The sequence below is a fragment of the Uranotaenia lowii genome, chromosome 3 (assembly GCF_029784155.1).
Source record: "Uranotaenia lowii strain MFRU-FL chromosome 3, ASM2978415v1, whole genome shotgun sequence".
Taxonomy (NCBI): domain Eukaryota; kingdom Metazoa; phylum Arthropoda; class Insecta; order Diptera; family Culicidae; genus Uranotaenia; species Uranotaenia lowii.
This window is the reverse complement of record NC_073693.1, coordinates 1624792-1640115: the sequence shown is the minus strand read 5'-3', so window position 1 is coordinate 1640115 and position 15324 is coordinate 1624792. Positions and strand designations below refer to the sequence as shown.

General features: G+C 31.9%; 1 protein-coding gene across 1 annotated transcript in view; it reads left to right on the top strand.

Moving 5' to 3' along the window:
* The window catches only part of LOC129758743 (uncharacterized), a 43493-nt gene extending 29879 nt beyond the window's left edge, over positions 1–13614 (top strand). Inside the window, exon 3 of the mRNA XM_055756342.1 lies at positions 13380–13614. Coding sequence (XP_055612317.1) covers positions 13380–13614 — 235 coding nt within the window. The remainder of the gene's footprint in view (positions 1–13379) is intronic.
* Positions 13615–15324: the final 1710 nt, after the last annotated feature.

Below are 15324 nucleotides of genomic sequence, written 5' to 3'. Positions count from 1 at the left end.
TGTTAGAAAAATGTTCAATTATGACATGTGAAAACCACATGTGTTCCACAAACAACGCAAGGCCTACTCATCGATACAGAAACTCTTTTTAAAGGCGAATCAAAAACAAGGGACGTTTCCATCTCGACTCCAAATATGGGTTATTGAAATGGGCCCTTGAAATATATGCCCACACCTTCGTCAGAAATCGAATTAAGAGAGTGACTTAAGACCGGTTAACAACTTTGATAAGCTGAAGAATGATCTTGGCTTTGAAAATGTCAAGCCCCGTTTTATCGCAAGGCTTACAAAGTGACGAACGTTTCCAAGTTTGAATATCTTATCCTAGAAAAAAAAGAAAGTGTCAAACAGATTAATAATGTTCTTTTTGGTAAGATTGGGAAGACTAATGGGCGTTCAGACCTTCAAGCCTGGGTGTGAATTAGATAAATGTCCCCCTCTCTAAGCCTTTGTTGCGTTGACTGGAAGCATTGAGGAAAACGTGCGATCTTAGAAGCATCGCGTCGTCGTGGACGATCCATAGGGTTCCGCGATCATAAACTTTTACGACCCAGCCGCGGGTCAGTTTCGAGTCAGAATCATCCCTTTTCGTAGGAAATTTGTTGCTGTTTTGGAAAGCTTCAGCGTGAAAGATTAATCGCGTCCAAATGGGATTTTATCACCCGGGTTAATCTTATCTGCGGAACACTTGCGGTCAATTGAGCTGAATGTCGTTAAATGTGTGCGTAGAATGATCGTTTACGAATTTTTTTCCGGTTTGTATTTTTTCCTTTTTAATCTAAACTGTCCCAATTGGATTGTTTCCGGGAATTCGGGGAAAAATGGCCATTACCACCATCAAACCGTAAGATAAGCACCAAATTTAAGTGCTAATTTTCGGCGTTTGCCCGTTTTCGACTTCGAACTAACGATTGTGGTCGGTGTCGTCTGGGATACTTTTTTTTCGCTTCCCTCACTCCACTACTTACTGAATTGGGAAACCGAACTCAGAATTATGAGGCCGATTTGGGGGAAGGTCAGACAAGAGGGCACATAAATTGGAAATACCCGCAGCAACACGACGGAGGGTGCACCAGAAATGGGCGAAAGTGCGAGGTGTGCAATTTGGCTTCTCTGTGCTGTCTTTGCGATTCCCCACGAAGACGAAAACGCGGTTTTTTTCGATCTCTCTCTCTATTTTGAGTTGGGGGATCATGAGGTAGATTCCCTTCTTTCGACCCTGAACGCGGGTCGCGGGTCGAATAGTTAGGTTAGTTAGGTTTGGAGAATTGGTGCGCGGTATCTAGTGGTTTTTGGTCTCTTATAGTTTTAATAGAAATTCCCGTTAGAGGTACAGCACGAGGTGAAATGAGGCGATGCCGTGATGCCTCCGGGGGTGAAAAAATAGGCAGCGCAAAATAATCCATCCATCCATCCATCCATCCATCCATCCAATTTCGACTTAATATCGTGCAGCTATGAGCTTGGTTGGAGAAATATGAAAAATGATGCTGTTGGATTTGAAACCTCACAAAAGGCTGAAAGAGAGTGCGTCTGAATTACGAAACAAAGCCTTTGAAAAGGAAATATCGCTCCGTTGCTATATTCAGAAAATGTGTGCTCAATATTTGTCGTTGACAGATCTTTAGAACACGACGAGTTGTTTTGGTGGTTTTGGAAATCCGGAGGCGAGTCTTTCTGAATGGGTTTTTATTCCACCGGTAGTCTCCCAATTAGGGAAGATGGAAAGTTAAATTGTTTGATTTGGGTTGAAGATGAATAAAACTTTCGGCTCGTCGCGTTGATGCTTTTTGTTGACAGTTATGTGGGTGTAATCCATTTACATTGTGACCCAGTAGAGTAAAGACCGGGGTGTATGATGTGTGTTAAAATTTTGGCCCATTCCAATGACTATTATTATGATTCCCTCATAGAGAAATTTTTTTATGGCAGTCCTCAATATTCAACCAGCCAGGTGGGATCCAGGAGAAATTTGTTACGTTATTGAAACTTTAGAGAAGTTTAGTCTTTGCATACCAAATTTGACTACACCCACAGAACAAAACCAAAATTTTCAAAGCTAGGAAGCAGTGTACTGCTGGACTCCGATCCTCAATAAATATTTCTTATGTGGGTGGGAACGGGGTTATTTTACAAAGAAATTTCACATTTTAGAACACATTAATTTTGAATTTAATCGCTCCCCATCCCTGGTCATCGACCATGATCGACTATGAATATAGCGCCATTGCTCGCTCTTGGAAAGAAAATTTAAAAAAAGAAAGAACGTTATTGTAACACCCATGAAATCTTTGGAACTCTAACCTTTCCAAAGATTTCATGGTAAATATAAAAGAAATTATTAGACAAACTTTTATACTTACGAGCAACGGAATCAAAAATTTCTTTGAAAGCTAACTTGCCTACTTCAACCTAACTAATAAAAGCATTAAGTGCGTTTGCCCTACTATCACAGTATTTTTTTTTAATCGCAGCAATCCGAAAAGTTTTCGCATACGCGCACGTGGGCCACAGTGAAGTGATAAACATAAAATAATCAAAAAGCCACCAGAAATCAAGGAATATTTAAATAAAGTAGTGCCGGGAGCCATATTGGATTTTTTTTGTGACGTCACAAAAACGATTGTATTGAAAATTTATGTGAGAATGGTAGGAATTTCAAAGAAACACACGTTTTAGAACGAAATCGATCTCCAATTTAATTTTGATTTTGTTGTAAGGCCTCTATTTCACTATATTATGAAGTTTTTTCGTCCTTGGAAGATTGCATTGTGTTTTTTTTCTAAATTTATGAATGAATGCAATGTCGCCTTGATGCAAAAACGTGCAAAAATGAAGAAAATATCAGCTTCAAAAAGGTCTAGCTGGTAGATATTGAGTGTTCAACTGATTGTCATGATTTTAATCCAACCTGTTTACCATATACAACCCTTATGTAGAACAATTAACATCAATTCATGATTGTTAACTCAGTTAACTAAAATGCCAATAAAAGATTGTGGTTTTGCATAAAAAATTGTTTTTTGCTCACTTTATTGTAATGAGGAGCTTAAACTGCACTGACTTGAACATTTTCATGGAAGACTTTGAACTAATTTTAAAGTTTTGCAAATTTCAGTGGTGAAAATCCACCATTTTTTCGAGCTTCGATGGTCTATTTTATAGAAAAATTATTCGAAAATGCAACTTTTTTGTACCCATCTTGAAGAGCAAGAATCCTTCTATAATAATAATTTTTCAAATTGGAAAATTTCCAGCAGATTCTTCGAATTATCATCGAAAAAGAAAAGTTTCCTAGTAAATTAACAGATTTTTCGTGACGACTTCTTTTAACTATTGACTTATTTGGAAGTACGATATTTCCATTTTGTATTTCAAGTTTTGAATCAAAGTGATTCATCTAAAATATTAAAAAATAAGATTTTCCTCGACGGATTGAAAATAAAACGCCTCCGTTGAGTCATGGCTTGCTCTCCTTAAAAAAAGTATTTTGAAAAATGGTACATATGTAAAAATAATTCTAAAATGGTGGAAGTCGATCAGTGAAATCTAAAAAAACTCTATGAGAAAATAAGGAAAAAACTTTAGGTTTAACAGATACAAATTTTTTGACACAGGAATAGTATTAACCATATGATTTCACAAACATAAAGGGCTTTTTTTTCAAGGAATTTAACAGAAAGTTGTCATTCATCCCTAAAAGGAAGGCATTTCAACTGTTTGAACGCAATAAAATGAATTTTGATTTCAATTCGGTCACGATAAAGTATAGTAGGCGTTGATTTTAGAGTAGGGATACCATACGTATATTTTAAGAGTATATGTACTCTTATTCTATCGAGAAATGGACGTACTCTTCTTTTATAGAAATTTTACCAAATGTACCCTTTTTTTGTTGTTGAAAGACATTTGATTAGAAAAATCCACGTATTTCTTCCATTGTATGAAGTTGTCTCACATCTCATGCAAAAACTACGAAACGAATTTAGTTTTCAACAAACTACTTTAACATCTTTTTTTCATAAACATGCAAATTTGGTTTTTAATAAACAGTGAGCGCGATAACTGACAAAAAGTGCTCAAAATAATAAATAACTCGTTTTGCAAAAACTCGAACCCTCGGAGTCGTCTCGTTATATAAATTCTATCTTCAAAATTGAGAGGAGTCTTTCAATACAAATAATCATTTCTTAACATCAAATCAGGCAGGCAGTGAACCAATCTTGATGGTAAATAGTTAGACATTGTTCTTGTCGATTATAAGTTACATTCATTAACTGTGAGAGTTCCCCCAAATCGGGAAGATAAATATTACAATACAACCAATCACTAATCATATCCAAATTTTTTGCAATGACAATCAATATCTTATAATCTCCAAACGTTTGATGATACTTTAAATCATTTTTTTTTTTGGATCAAAACTTGAATGTGAACTCAATCAGATCAAAATTGTTTGGAAATTGTTCGAGTTCTGTCATATTTTACATGAAATGCATATGAGATCCCCCCCCCCCTCTTTTTTTTCTGCAATTATTTTTCAATACAATAAATACCTGATTATATCGAAACCTGAGAACCAATTAAATAAATCATCTCATTAGGTTAAATCGTGTATTAATAACAAATTTGATGGAAAACAGATATAAATTGTGTGGGTTGTGTGATATTTTGTGTAGATTTTGTATGGGAGCCTCCTTTCCCTTACGTCGAACTATTAAAAAAACCATCTCCGGCCCAAAAACTATCAAATGCCAAATTTCACGATGATCGGTTCAGTCGGTTTCGAGTCTCTAGACAAAAAAAAAGACAGAAAGACAAACATTAATTTTTATATATAAAGATAAGAGTCTTCATTCATTACAATGGGAAGTGTCTATCAATACAGTACATTTAATTTTGTCAAAACTTATTTGTCACTTCAAAAAATCATTTTATTATGCGAAAACACTTACGTTTATCAATTTTAATCAAAAATCCTTCGAGGATTGTTAAAGTTTTGTTTATTTTTTGTTTATTTTGTATAATGAGTGTTGGTTAATCGCAGCGATGTATTGTTGTTGAATTTTATCGACGTTTTTCGGCGAGTTTTACAAATTAAAAAAACGTTTTTATACCATTTGTCCAGACATTTCGAGCTACTCTGGTATTCGCTCCTCTTTAGTGGACACTAAAATTTATTTTAAATTACTAATAATTTATTTTGTATAGGAGCCCCCCCCCCTCCTTTTTGAATTCGGAGGGATTTGAAATCATTATAGCAACCATTCCTGGTCTTGAGAACAGCTACACACGATACTTCACTTTGATCGGTTCAGTGGTTTTCGAAAATTTTTCGAATTATGTTTATATTAATGTTGTATGGGAGCCTCTCCCTTTTGTATTCGGAGCAGTTTGAAAGTATTATAAAAACCTTTCCTGGCCTTGAAAAGGTCTACACACCAAATTGAACGTTGATCGGTTCAGAATTTTCCGGAAATTGTTCGAGTTGTGTCATTTTTTTTATAAATTTTGTATGGAAGCCCCCCTTTATTTAAATCGGAGCTGTTTGAAAGTATTTTAGAAACCATCTTCGACCCCAAAAACTCATACATATCGAATTTCATATTGATCGATTCAGTAATTTTCGAGTCATATATATAGATTAGACAAAAATGAGGAAAAAATGAAACAAAAATTATAAAAAAATGTAAGAAAAATAAGACGATATTCAGACAAAAACGATAAAAATGGGACAAATATAAAAAAAATGTACGCAAAAAAAGTAGAATTGAACAAAATTTGAACAAAAGTTTCAAAGTAATGAGACCAAGATTGAAAAAAGTGAGACAAAATTGAAGCAAAAATAGACAATATAAATAGACTTGAATGCAACAAAAATGAGACAAAAATATAAATGAAGACAGTTCTAAAAAATTATGCACAAATGAGAAAAAGAGTTTTATATTATAGAAAGGTAATATTGGGACAAATATGGAACAAAAATGAGACAAAAATTTACTAATAATGACATTCTAGACTCTAGTTGATAGTTCGTTTTTTGGCGGCTAGGCTTCGCCGCCCTGAGTTTCTGCAAAAATATAAAACTGAGAAAAAATTGGGAACAAATCGAGACAGAAATGAAATAGCTTTTAGTTAATAAAAAAAATAATAAAAATGAAAACAATTTGGGACAGTAAGACAAATGTGTGGCAAAAATGCTTGAAATCGAAGAAATGAGAAAAACTGGGATTGAAATGAGACCAAAATTGAAAAGTCATCCGACAGTGAAAAAATTAAACAAAATAAGAAACAACCAGGCAAAAATTAATTTTGAAACGTGTGAGAAAAACTACTTTGTTTAGAGAAAAAAGTTTATTATCCTCAAAGGCAGTCTTTTTTTTTCCCGATTTCTACAACAAAGCCCAATGTAAATAGTGAATGCTAAACTTAAAATGGAAAATACTTAAGTAATTTAATTTCAATTATTCATCATCAAGTCAATTATTTATCCTGTATGACACCATACACCCAAAGTTCAGCCCTTAATTACAATCATGAGCTCTCAATATTTCAACGTCATTGGCCTAAGATGAAAACGCCAGTGGCGATGATGCGATTTGACACCGCCGGCATAAACCTCGCTGCACAACCGCATTGCGTAGGATTGAAGGAAACAAAATAAAAACGTTTTTAAGAGAATTTTTAGCGGGACGAAATTTGTACATTCCATCACCTCAAGGTTTAGCTACTTGTTTAGAAATTCTACTGAATGAAAGCCATCGAGAGATTGAATAAAGAGGAATTTTCCGATTGCTTTGATTCAAAAAAATTAATAATGTTCCTACTATTTGTTGTCGTTGTGATCACGAAGTGATTTTTGTTTGTGGTTCGAAGTGGTGCAATTGAATGAAATTCAGTTGTTAAAAGAACATTAAAAAAAAAAAAAAAAACTAGCCGAGCAATACGAAAAACATGCAGAGATACCCATTGAGATTCATGAAGAAAGTCCTATCACGGATGCAAAGCCTTGAAATCTGGAGAAAAAAACATAGTTTTATTTTCTTTACAAAAGCATCTCCGTCATCATAGTTAGTTTTAGTAGACCGGCAAACGAATATCAGTAATTTTATGCTTATAATCTTGCTGATATGACACCACAAATTTGATCACTCTCAGGGTATTTCTCATGAGGGAAAAGCTGTCATTTCGTTTGCTTGCTTGCACCTGCGACATGTCAAATTATACCAGACATTCAACGCCCTCCTCTGTGGCTGCTCATTTCTTCTGTAAGCAAAAGAGTCTCCCACATCCAAATATACTCATACAGAGGTACATTTATCAGATCGGATACCGCCAACCGACAACCGGTAGCATCAGAATGATGTGTATAATTAAAGGCAGCCGCTAATGACATTCCTTGGGGTAACTTATGGATGGGGCGGTGTAGCTTTTGCCAGATTTGAAACCACCGACAGCCCGGCTAACAAACTCTGAGGAAAGAACTTACCTTCATATCAGCTCAGCAGCATCATCATCAAGTTGTGGTGAATTCGCGCGCGCTTGTAAATATTCCTACCCCAACTCCCGAGCATAAATCATCAAAAACCCGGTCTTCTCGTAAAGTGGCACCAGCTCGGGGAATTTTAACAAGTAGCAGCTTCCATCTGCGCAAAAACTCCGGACTGGAGTCTCAAAATACCCCCCTCTGGGTGTCATGTGGAGCATATTATTCTTCTTTTGCTACTACTAGTTAGGGATGACTTTTGGTGATAAGATATGTCCCTCTCTCTGAGTGTGGGAACTGTGAAAAATCAACATAAGGAAAGAATATGTCACAGGATGCCATGAACACGATCTTCTCGGTGGCAGTAGGCGGTGCGTTTGAAATTTCGCCAAGAATCGCTTTGAGTTATGGAATTTGAAAAGGCTTTCGAGATATCCTAATTTCTTCCTTTTCTATAAACCGTAAATTGCCGCTTAGCTGGCTTCATTTATGCTATCTCTTAGCCGTTTTTTTCGCTAACGGTATTCGATAACAAAAAAGATTAATTACCCATTCTATTGAGCGGTTCATTTCCGTTGAACTTTGTGGAACTGAAGACGGCTCAAAACGGGAAATCAATTCCACAATAGCACATTCGGAACGCCATAAAGAAGTGACACTGACTGGCAAACAGCTGCGTCGCATGCAATCGTAGATACTTAATATTTCCACGCTCTTCCGATACGCCCTTTTGCTGCCGATAGCCTGAACAAAAGCCAGCTGCCAAGTTTCCAGAAGACGCGTGTAGTTATTATAAAGCCATTCTCAGCGCGACGCATATATTATTTGTCACTCAGGAATGTTTCCCGGTTGGCCGCGTTTCAACTCGGTACCATATCATAAGTCGAGACCCACCAGAAACAGGCACGCACGATCCTCTTTCCTGTTTGTTTGGTTGGTGCAACACAGGGCACTTCTTGTTAAACCAACTTCTGCCAACTTCGAAAGCGCATTCGCCCGACTTCCGGTAGACCCGCATTTTGTCTTTTGCCTCAATTCAAAACTTCATAAGCCACATTTACACTCATTTCATTTTCCCCCGGGTTGGTCGTAGTAAGCCATGCCAATTTCCGGGGGAGCGAACATAAACATAATGTCTGTGCCCTCTTGGATGAATTATTTATTAGACCTTCCGTCGTCGTCGTGCTGGTACCACTTGAAGACACACACAATTTGCTACTACGCCTACTACGTGGAACCACTAGTTTTCCTTCTGAACCACACACTATCAACCATCATTAGAAATTGGAGTTGGGGGTCTGGATATCTCAATCGTTTCACGCGGGAACTTCACTGTGATCCACTTTTTAATGGTATCAACTCCAAACGAAACAGTAAACCAGAAGCAACCCTGGCTACAGTTATTTTTGATTCGATCCCGATTTGCGATTGTGAGACCTTTCTCCCTGACAGAATCTGACTGACACCAAACATTCGCCCATCCATTCATCTATTCATTCATGAAATTTGAAGACGAACGAAAAACAAATCACTCTTCAATGCTAAAATGCTGATTTATTTCAATTTTTGTTTTCTTTCTTGTTTCTCGTTTCAGGGTAAGAGTGCACTTTAAATAAGAAGAATATAGATCACTATTTTCGAGTTGGTGAGTAATATTATGTATCCATTTTGTGAAGTGAGAAGAAGTTTTTGTTTGTTTTGAATCCTGCACTGTGTTTTTGATTTGAATCATTAAAAATATGATTAAAAACTAAATTTTTTCAAAATATATTCAAATTTTTAAAAGAATTTATTCACAAGTTTTCAGATGATCACAAACACAATAAGAATTAATCTCATAAAAATACCAATTATACAAAAAAAAAAAAATACAAAATAGACAATACAAAAATGACAAAAATGACAAAAATTACAAAAATGACAACAATGAATCTCGTTAAAATACCAATTATACAAAACACAAAATACAAAATAGACAATACAAAAAGGACAAAAATGACAAAAAAATGACAAAAATGACAAAAATGACAAAAATGACAAAAATGACAAAAATGACAAAAATGACAAAAATGACAAAAATGACAAAAATGACAAAAATGACAAAAATGACAAAAATGACAAAAATGACAAAAATGACAAAAATGACAAAAATGACAAAAATGACAAAAATGACAAAAATGACAAAAATGACAAAAATGACAAAAATGACAAAAATGACAAAAATGACAAAAATGACAAAAATGACAAAAATGACAAAAATGACAAAAATGACAAAAATGACAAAAATGACAAAAATGACAAAAATGACAAAAATGACAAAAATGACAAAAATGACAAAAATGACAAAAATGACAAAAATGACAAAAATGACAAAAATGACAAAAATGACAAAAATGACAAAAATGACAAAAATGACAAAAATGACAAAAATGACAAAAATGACAAAAATGACAAAAATGACAAAAATGACAAAAATGACAAAAATGACAAAAATGACAAAAATGACAAAAATGACAAAAATGACAAAAATGACAAAAATGACAAAAATGACAAAAATGACAAAAATGACAAAAATGACAAAAATGACAAAAATGACAAAAATGACAAAAATGACAAAAATGACAAAAATGACAAAAATGACAAAAATGACAAAAATGACAAAAATGACAAAAATGACAAAAATGACAAAAATGACAAAAATGACAAAAATGACAAAAATGACAAAAATGACAAAAATGACAAAAATGACAAAAATGACAAAAATGACAAAAATGACAAAAATGACAAAAATGACAAAAATGACAAAAATGACAAAAATGACAAAAATGACAAAAATGACAAAAATGACAAAAATGACAAAAATGACAAAAATGACAAAAATGACAAAAATGACAAAAATGACAAAAATGACAAAAATGACAAAAATGACAAAAATGACAAAAATGACAAAAATGACAAAAATGACAAAAATGACAAAAATGACAAAAATGACAAAAATGACAAAAATTACAAAAATTACAAAAATTACAAAAATTACAAAAATTACAAAAATGACAAAAATGACAAAAATGACAAAAATGACAAAAATGACAAAAATGACAAAAATGACAAAAATGACAAAAATGGCAAAAATGACAAAAATGACAAAAATGACAAAAATGACAAAAATGACAAAAATGACAAAAATGACAAAAATGACAAAAATGACAAAAATGACAAAAATGACAAAAATGACAAAAATGACAAAAATGACAAAAATGACAAAAATGACAAAAATGACAAAAATGACAAAAATGACAAAAATGACAAAAATGACAAAAATGACAAAAATGACAAAAATGACAAAAATGACAAAAATGACAAAAATGACAAAAATGACAAAAATGACAAAAATGACAAAAATGACAAAAATGACAAAAATGACAAAAATGACAAAAATGACAAAAATGACAAAAATGACAAAAATGACAAAAATGACAAAAATGACAAAAATGACAAAAATGACAAAAATGACAAAAATGACAAAAATGACAAAAATGACAAAAATGACAAAAATGACAAAAATGACAAGAATGACAAAATTACAAGATTGATAAAACTGATAAAATTGATAAAATTTAAAAAATCCATTAAATTTTTAAATTTTTCATAATTTAAACAATTTATAAAATTTATTAAATTTATAATTTTTTTAAAATTTATAAAATTTATAAAATTTATAAAATTTATAAAATTTATAAAATTTATAAAATTTATAAAATTTATAAAATTTATAAAATTTATAAAATTTATACAATTTATAAAATTTATAAAATTTGTAAAATTTATAAAATTTATAAAATTTATAAAATTTATAAAATTTATAAAATTTATAAAATTTATAAAATTTATAAAATTTATAAAATTTATAAAATTTATAAAATTTATAAAATTTATAAAATTTATAAAATTTATAAAATTTATAAAATTTATAAAATTTATAAAATTTATAAAATTTATAAAATTTATAAAATTTATAAAATTTATAAAATTTATAAAATTTATAAAATTTATAAAATTTATAAAATTTATAAAATTTATAAAATTTATAAAATTTATAAATTTATGAAATTTATAAAATTTAAAAAAATTATAAAATTTATAAAATTTATAAAATTTATAAAATTTATAAAATTTATAAAATTTATAAAATTTATAAAATTTATAAAATTTATAAAATTTATAAAATTTATAAAATTTATAAAATTCATAAAGTTTATTAATTTTTTAAAATTAATAAAATTTATAAAATTTATAAAATTTATAAAATTTATAAAATTTATAAAATTTATAAAATTTATAAAATTTATAAAATTTATAAAATTTATAAAATTTATAAAATTTATAAAATTTATAAAATTGATAAAATTTATAAAATTTATAAAATTTATAAAATTGATAAAATTGATAAAATTGATAAAATTGATTAAATTGAAAAAAATTGATAAAATTTATAAAATTGATAAAATTAATAAAATTGATAAAATTGATAAAATTGATAAAATTGATAAAATAAGATAAAATTGATAAAATTGATAAAATTGATAAAATTGATAAAATTGATAAAATTGATAAAATTGATAAAATTGATAAAATTGATAAAATTGATAAAATTGATAAAATTGATAAAATTGATAAAATTGATAAAATTGATAAAATTGATAAAATTGATAAAATTGATAAAATTGATAAAATTGATAAAATTGATAAAATTGATAAAATTGATAAAATTGATAAAATTGATAAAATTGATAAAATTGATAAAATTGATAAAATTGATAAAATTGATAAAATTGATAAAATTGATAAAATTGATAAAATTGATAAAATTGATAAAATTGATAAAATTGATAAAATTGATAAAATTGATAAAATTGGTAAAGTTGATTAAATTGATAAAGTAAGATAAAATTGACAAAAATCTATAAAAATGATAAAATTGATAAAATTGATAAAATCAATAAAATTGATAAAACGGATAAAATTGAAAAAAATTGACAAAAATTGACAAAAATGACAAAAATTGACATTATTTATAAAAATTAGCAAAAATTACATCGTCTGAAATGACAGAAATGAAAAAAATTACAAGATTGATAAAATTGTTTAAATTTGGGAAAAATTGACAAAAGTAACATTGTCTGTCAGCTGTCAAACTTTTTCTGTTAAACTTTGCTCTTCGTTTAACATTGTGATTTTCTTCAATTTTTTCAGTACCTTCTTTCGTTCGTTTTTGTTATTTTGTAGCGATCTGTTTTCATATAAAAAAAAGAATAGACAAGACTGCTAGGACGTGGTCGGCACCGTTGTTGATGTTTAAAAAGAGAGCATCAGCTTTGTGCATTTCAATTTAGCTGCTAATCCCAAGCACTATTCTTGTGAGAATTAAACTTACAATTTGGTTGTATCGATTAACCAAGAAGCATTAACCTATGGCTATGAGGAAAAGCGCAGTAAACAAGCGAAAAGTCATAGAAAGCGTTGTTAAGTCAATCATATCAGAACCTTAAAACTGTTATTTAAACATGAAATCTAAACCTCATGCTTGACGATTTAAAATGTTTCCAGGTGAAACGTCTATTTTCTGTACGCATTCTATACGGTATCGCTTAGCAACCGCCTACTATTCTATTTACATCCAAATTCTTCGAAACTCGTCATTTTCCGCTCACAATTAGGAAGAAAAATATTTTGCTAAAAGGATTATATTTCCACGCCACCTGTTCTTCTTTCCGGAATGCGGAAAAAGATTCAAAGCTGCCAAACTGTAGGCCAAACATCTTCTATCCAAACACTCAGCCCACTGCTTCAAGTGAGCGTGAAAATCTGCCTTCAAAATCCTTCCGCAAACAAGCGGAAAAGCAGAAAAGCGGCAGAAACCAAGAAGTATCGTATATCTCTCGTCGTTGCTGTTGCAGGCGATGAAGGTGGAAGAAGACAAACATCGGCAACTTACCTACCGCACAACATCACAACAACACAACACAACCTTGACAGCGAAATTCGAAGAAGCCGCCGAAAAGACGCAAACAATGGACGACAACAACGACGAGTCAAGGAACCTAGAAAACAAAGTCACACACTCTTAAACACAAAAGCCACCCCAAAGTTGGCTGAGTAGCGATATATGAGAAGAAGAAAAGAAGAATGAACTTTTTTTTCCAATCCAAGCCTCCATCGAATTCGGAGAAATTCGAAGAGAGAGAGAGAAAGAACGAGGGTTGGGGATCCATTCGGCAAATAACAATGCGACGGTTTCCTCCTTCCGCGGCAAAGCATGAGCCTCATCTGCTGCTTCACAAAAAGGCGAACGGTTTATGGCGACGATAACATACACACTTATGATGTTGCAGATGCCAGCAACCTACATCCATTGGGCTCTGCTCGGATGGGTGGGAGAAAATGTGCATGGGAGAAGAAAAATGATGATACGGTTTCAAAAACCATATATCATTTATTTTCCACTTTTTCATTTTAGTTTCACCTTTCTCACCTTGGAAGGGTAGGGTTTTTTTTCCTGTTCCGTAGATAAACTTTTCGGCCAAAGCGAACTGGCTGGAGCCCTTCCAAGGCCTGGGGTTTTGATTAATTTTTCTGTTCATGGTTGTTTTATGATTTTTTTTTCCAAAAGCGGATTTCACAATCCAATTGAACCCACAAAAAGAATAATTTCTAAATGATTGTGATTCTACCAAGCAGTTCAAACATCCAAAATAATGACTCACATTATGTTTCAATAAGTTCTGTAACGATTTGTGGGTTAATTTAGTCCTCACTTACTTTAATGATTCTGTTCAATAGATTACCATTTGGTCCTAAGAATGCGCCCGCTAGTTTTCAATGCATGATACTTTTGCAACTGGCAAAAAAATAAAAAAAGTTATTTTAATTTTAATTTTAATTTTAATTTGTAAAAAAGATGTCATTTTTCATATAAATCAGAATTTTTAACAAAGCATCTATGAGAAATATCGAAAGCTTTGAAAATCTTATCAGACGTTTATCACCCGTACATTTTATGGAAAAAAACTGGGTTCAGTATTTTTCTTCATTTTCATCATCATCATCGCTCATAATGTGCATATATTTTCATCAATCGGCAGCGTTGGCTGAGCTACGATACGACGGCATCAAAGACGAACGGATGCTGGAACCGCGTTTCGGATGATACCACTTCTTGAACTGCTGATGTTGCCTGGGAAAAAGTAATATGCATTTCATTACAGTATCAACGATCGAGAGCACGCGCTCGCTGGGAGAAGATGGATATTCATATCGTCTGTCGCTGCTCGTCTGTGTATGTTGATGATGATAAAGATGGTGATGATATGGTAGAATCAACCAAGATTGATTGCGGAGAGAAGAATTTGCACATCCACCGACGTTCGCCTTGTGGGATGGCTTCTGTTGCCGTAAGCTTTCCGCAGCACTTCCTGCCCCGATTAGGGTCATGATTTTTAAATGATATCCAAGAGGAGGAAGTGACAAAAGTAGAGCCACGGATGAATTTTTTATTTTTCTGTCATATAAAATCCCTACTTGTAAATTTCTATTCATTATCAAATGTTCAGCATGCGTTGAAAACTTTTGGGTGCATTCCTAAGACCAAATGGTAGTACATATGTTGAAAATTAGTAATTGTTCATTTTAATCTAAGGTTGCCAGATTTTTTCAGCACGTGTCCGAGCCGGTCAATTCCGGGCAGTTTTATACAAAAACCTGTCCAATTCCGAACATTTGATTGCAAAATTGACGATCAAAAATCCGGGCAATATCCGGTCAAATTTCGTCAAAATTGA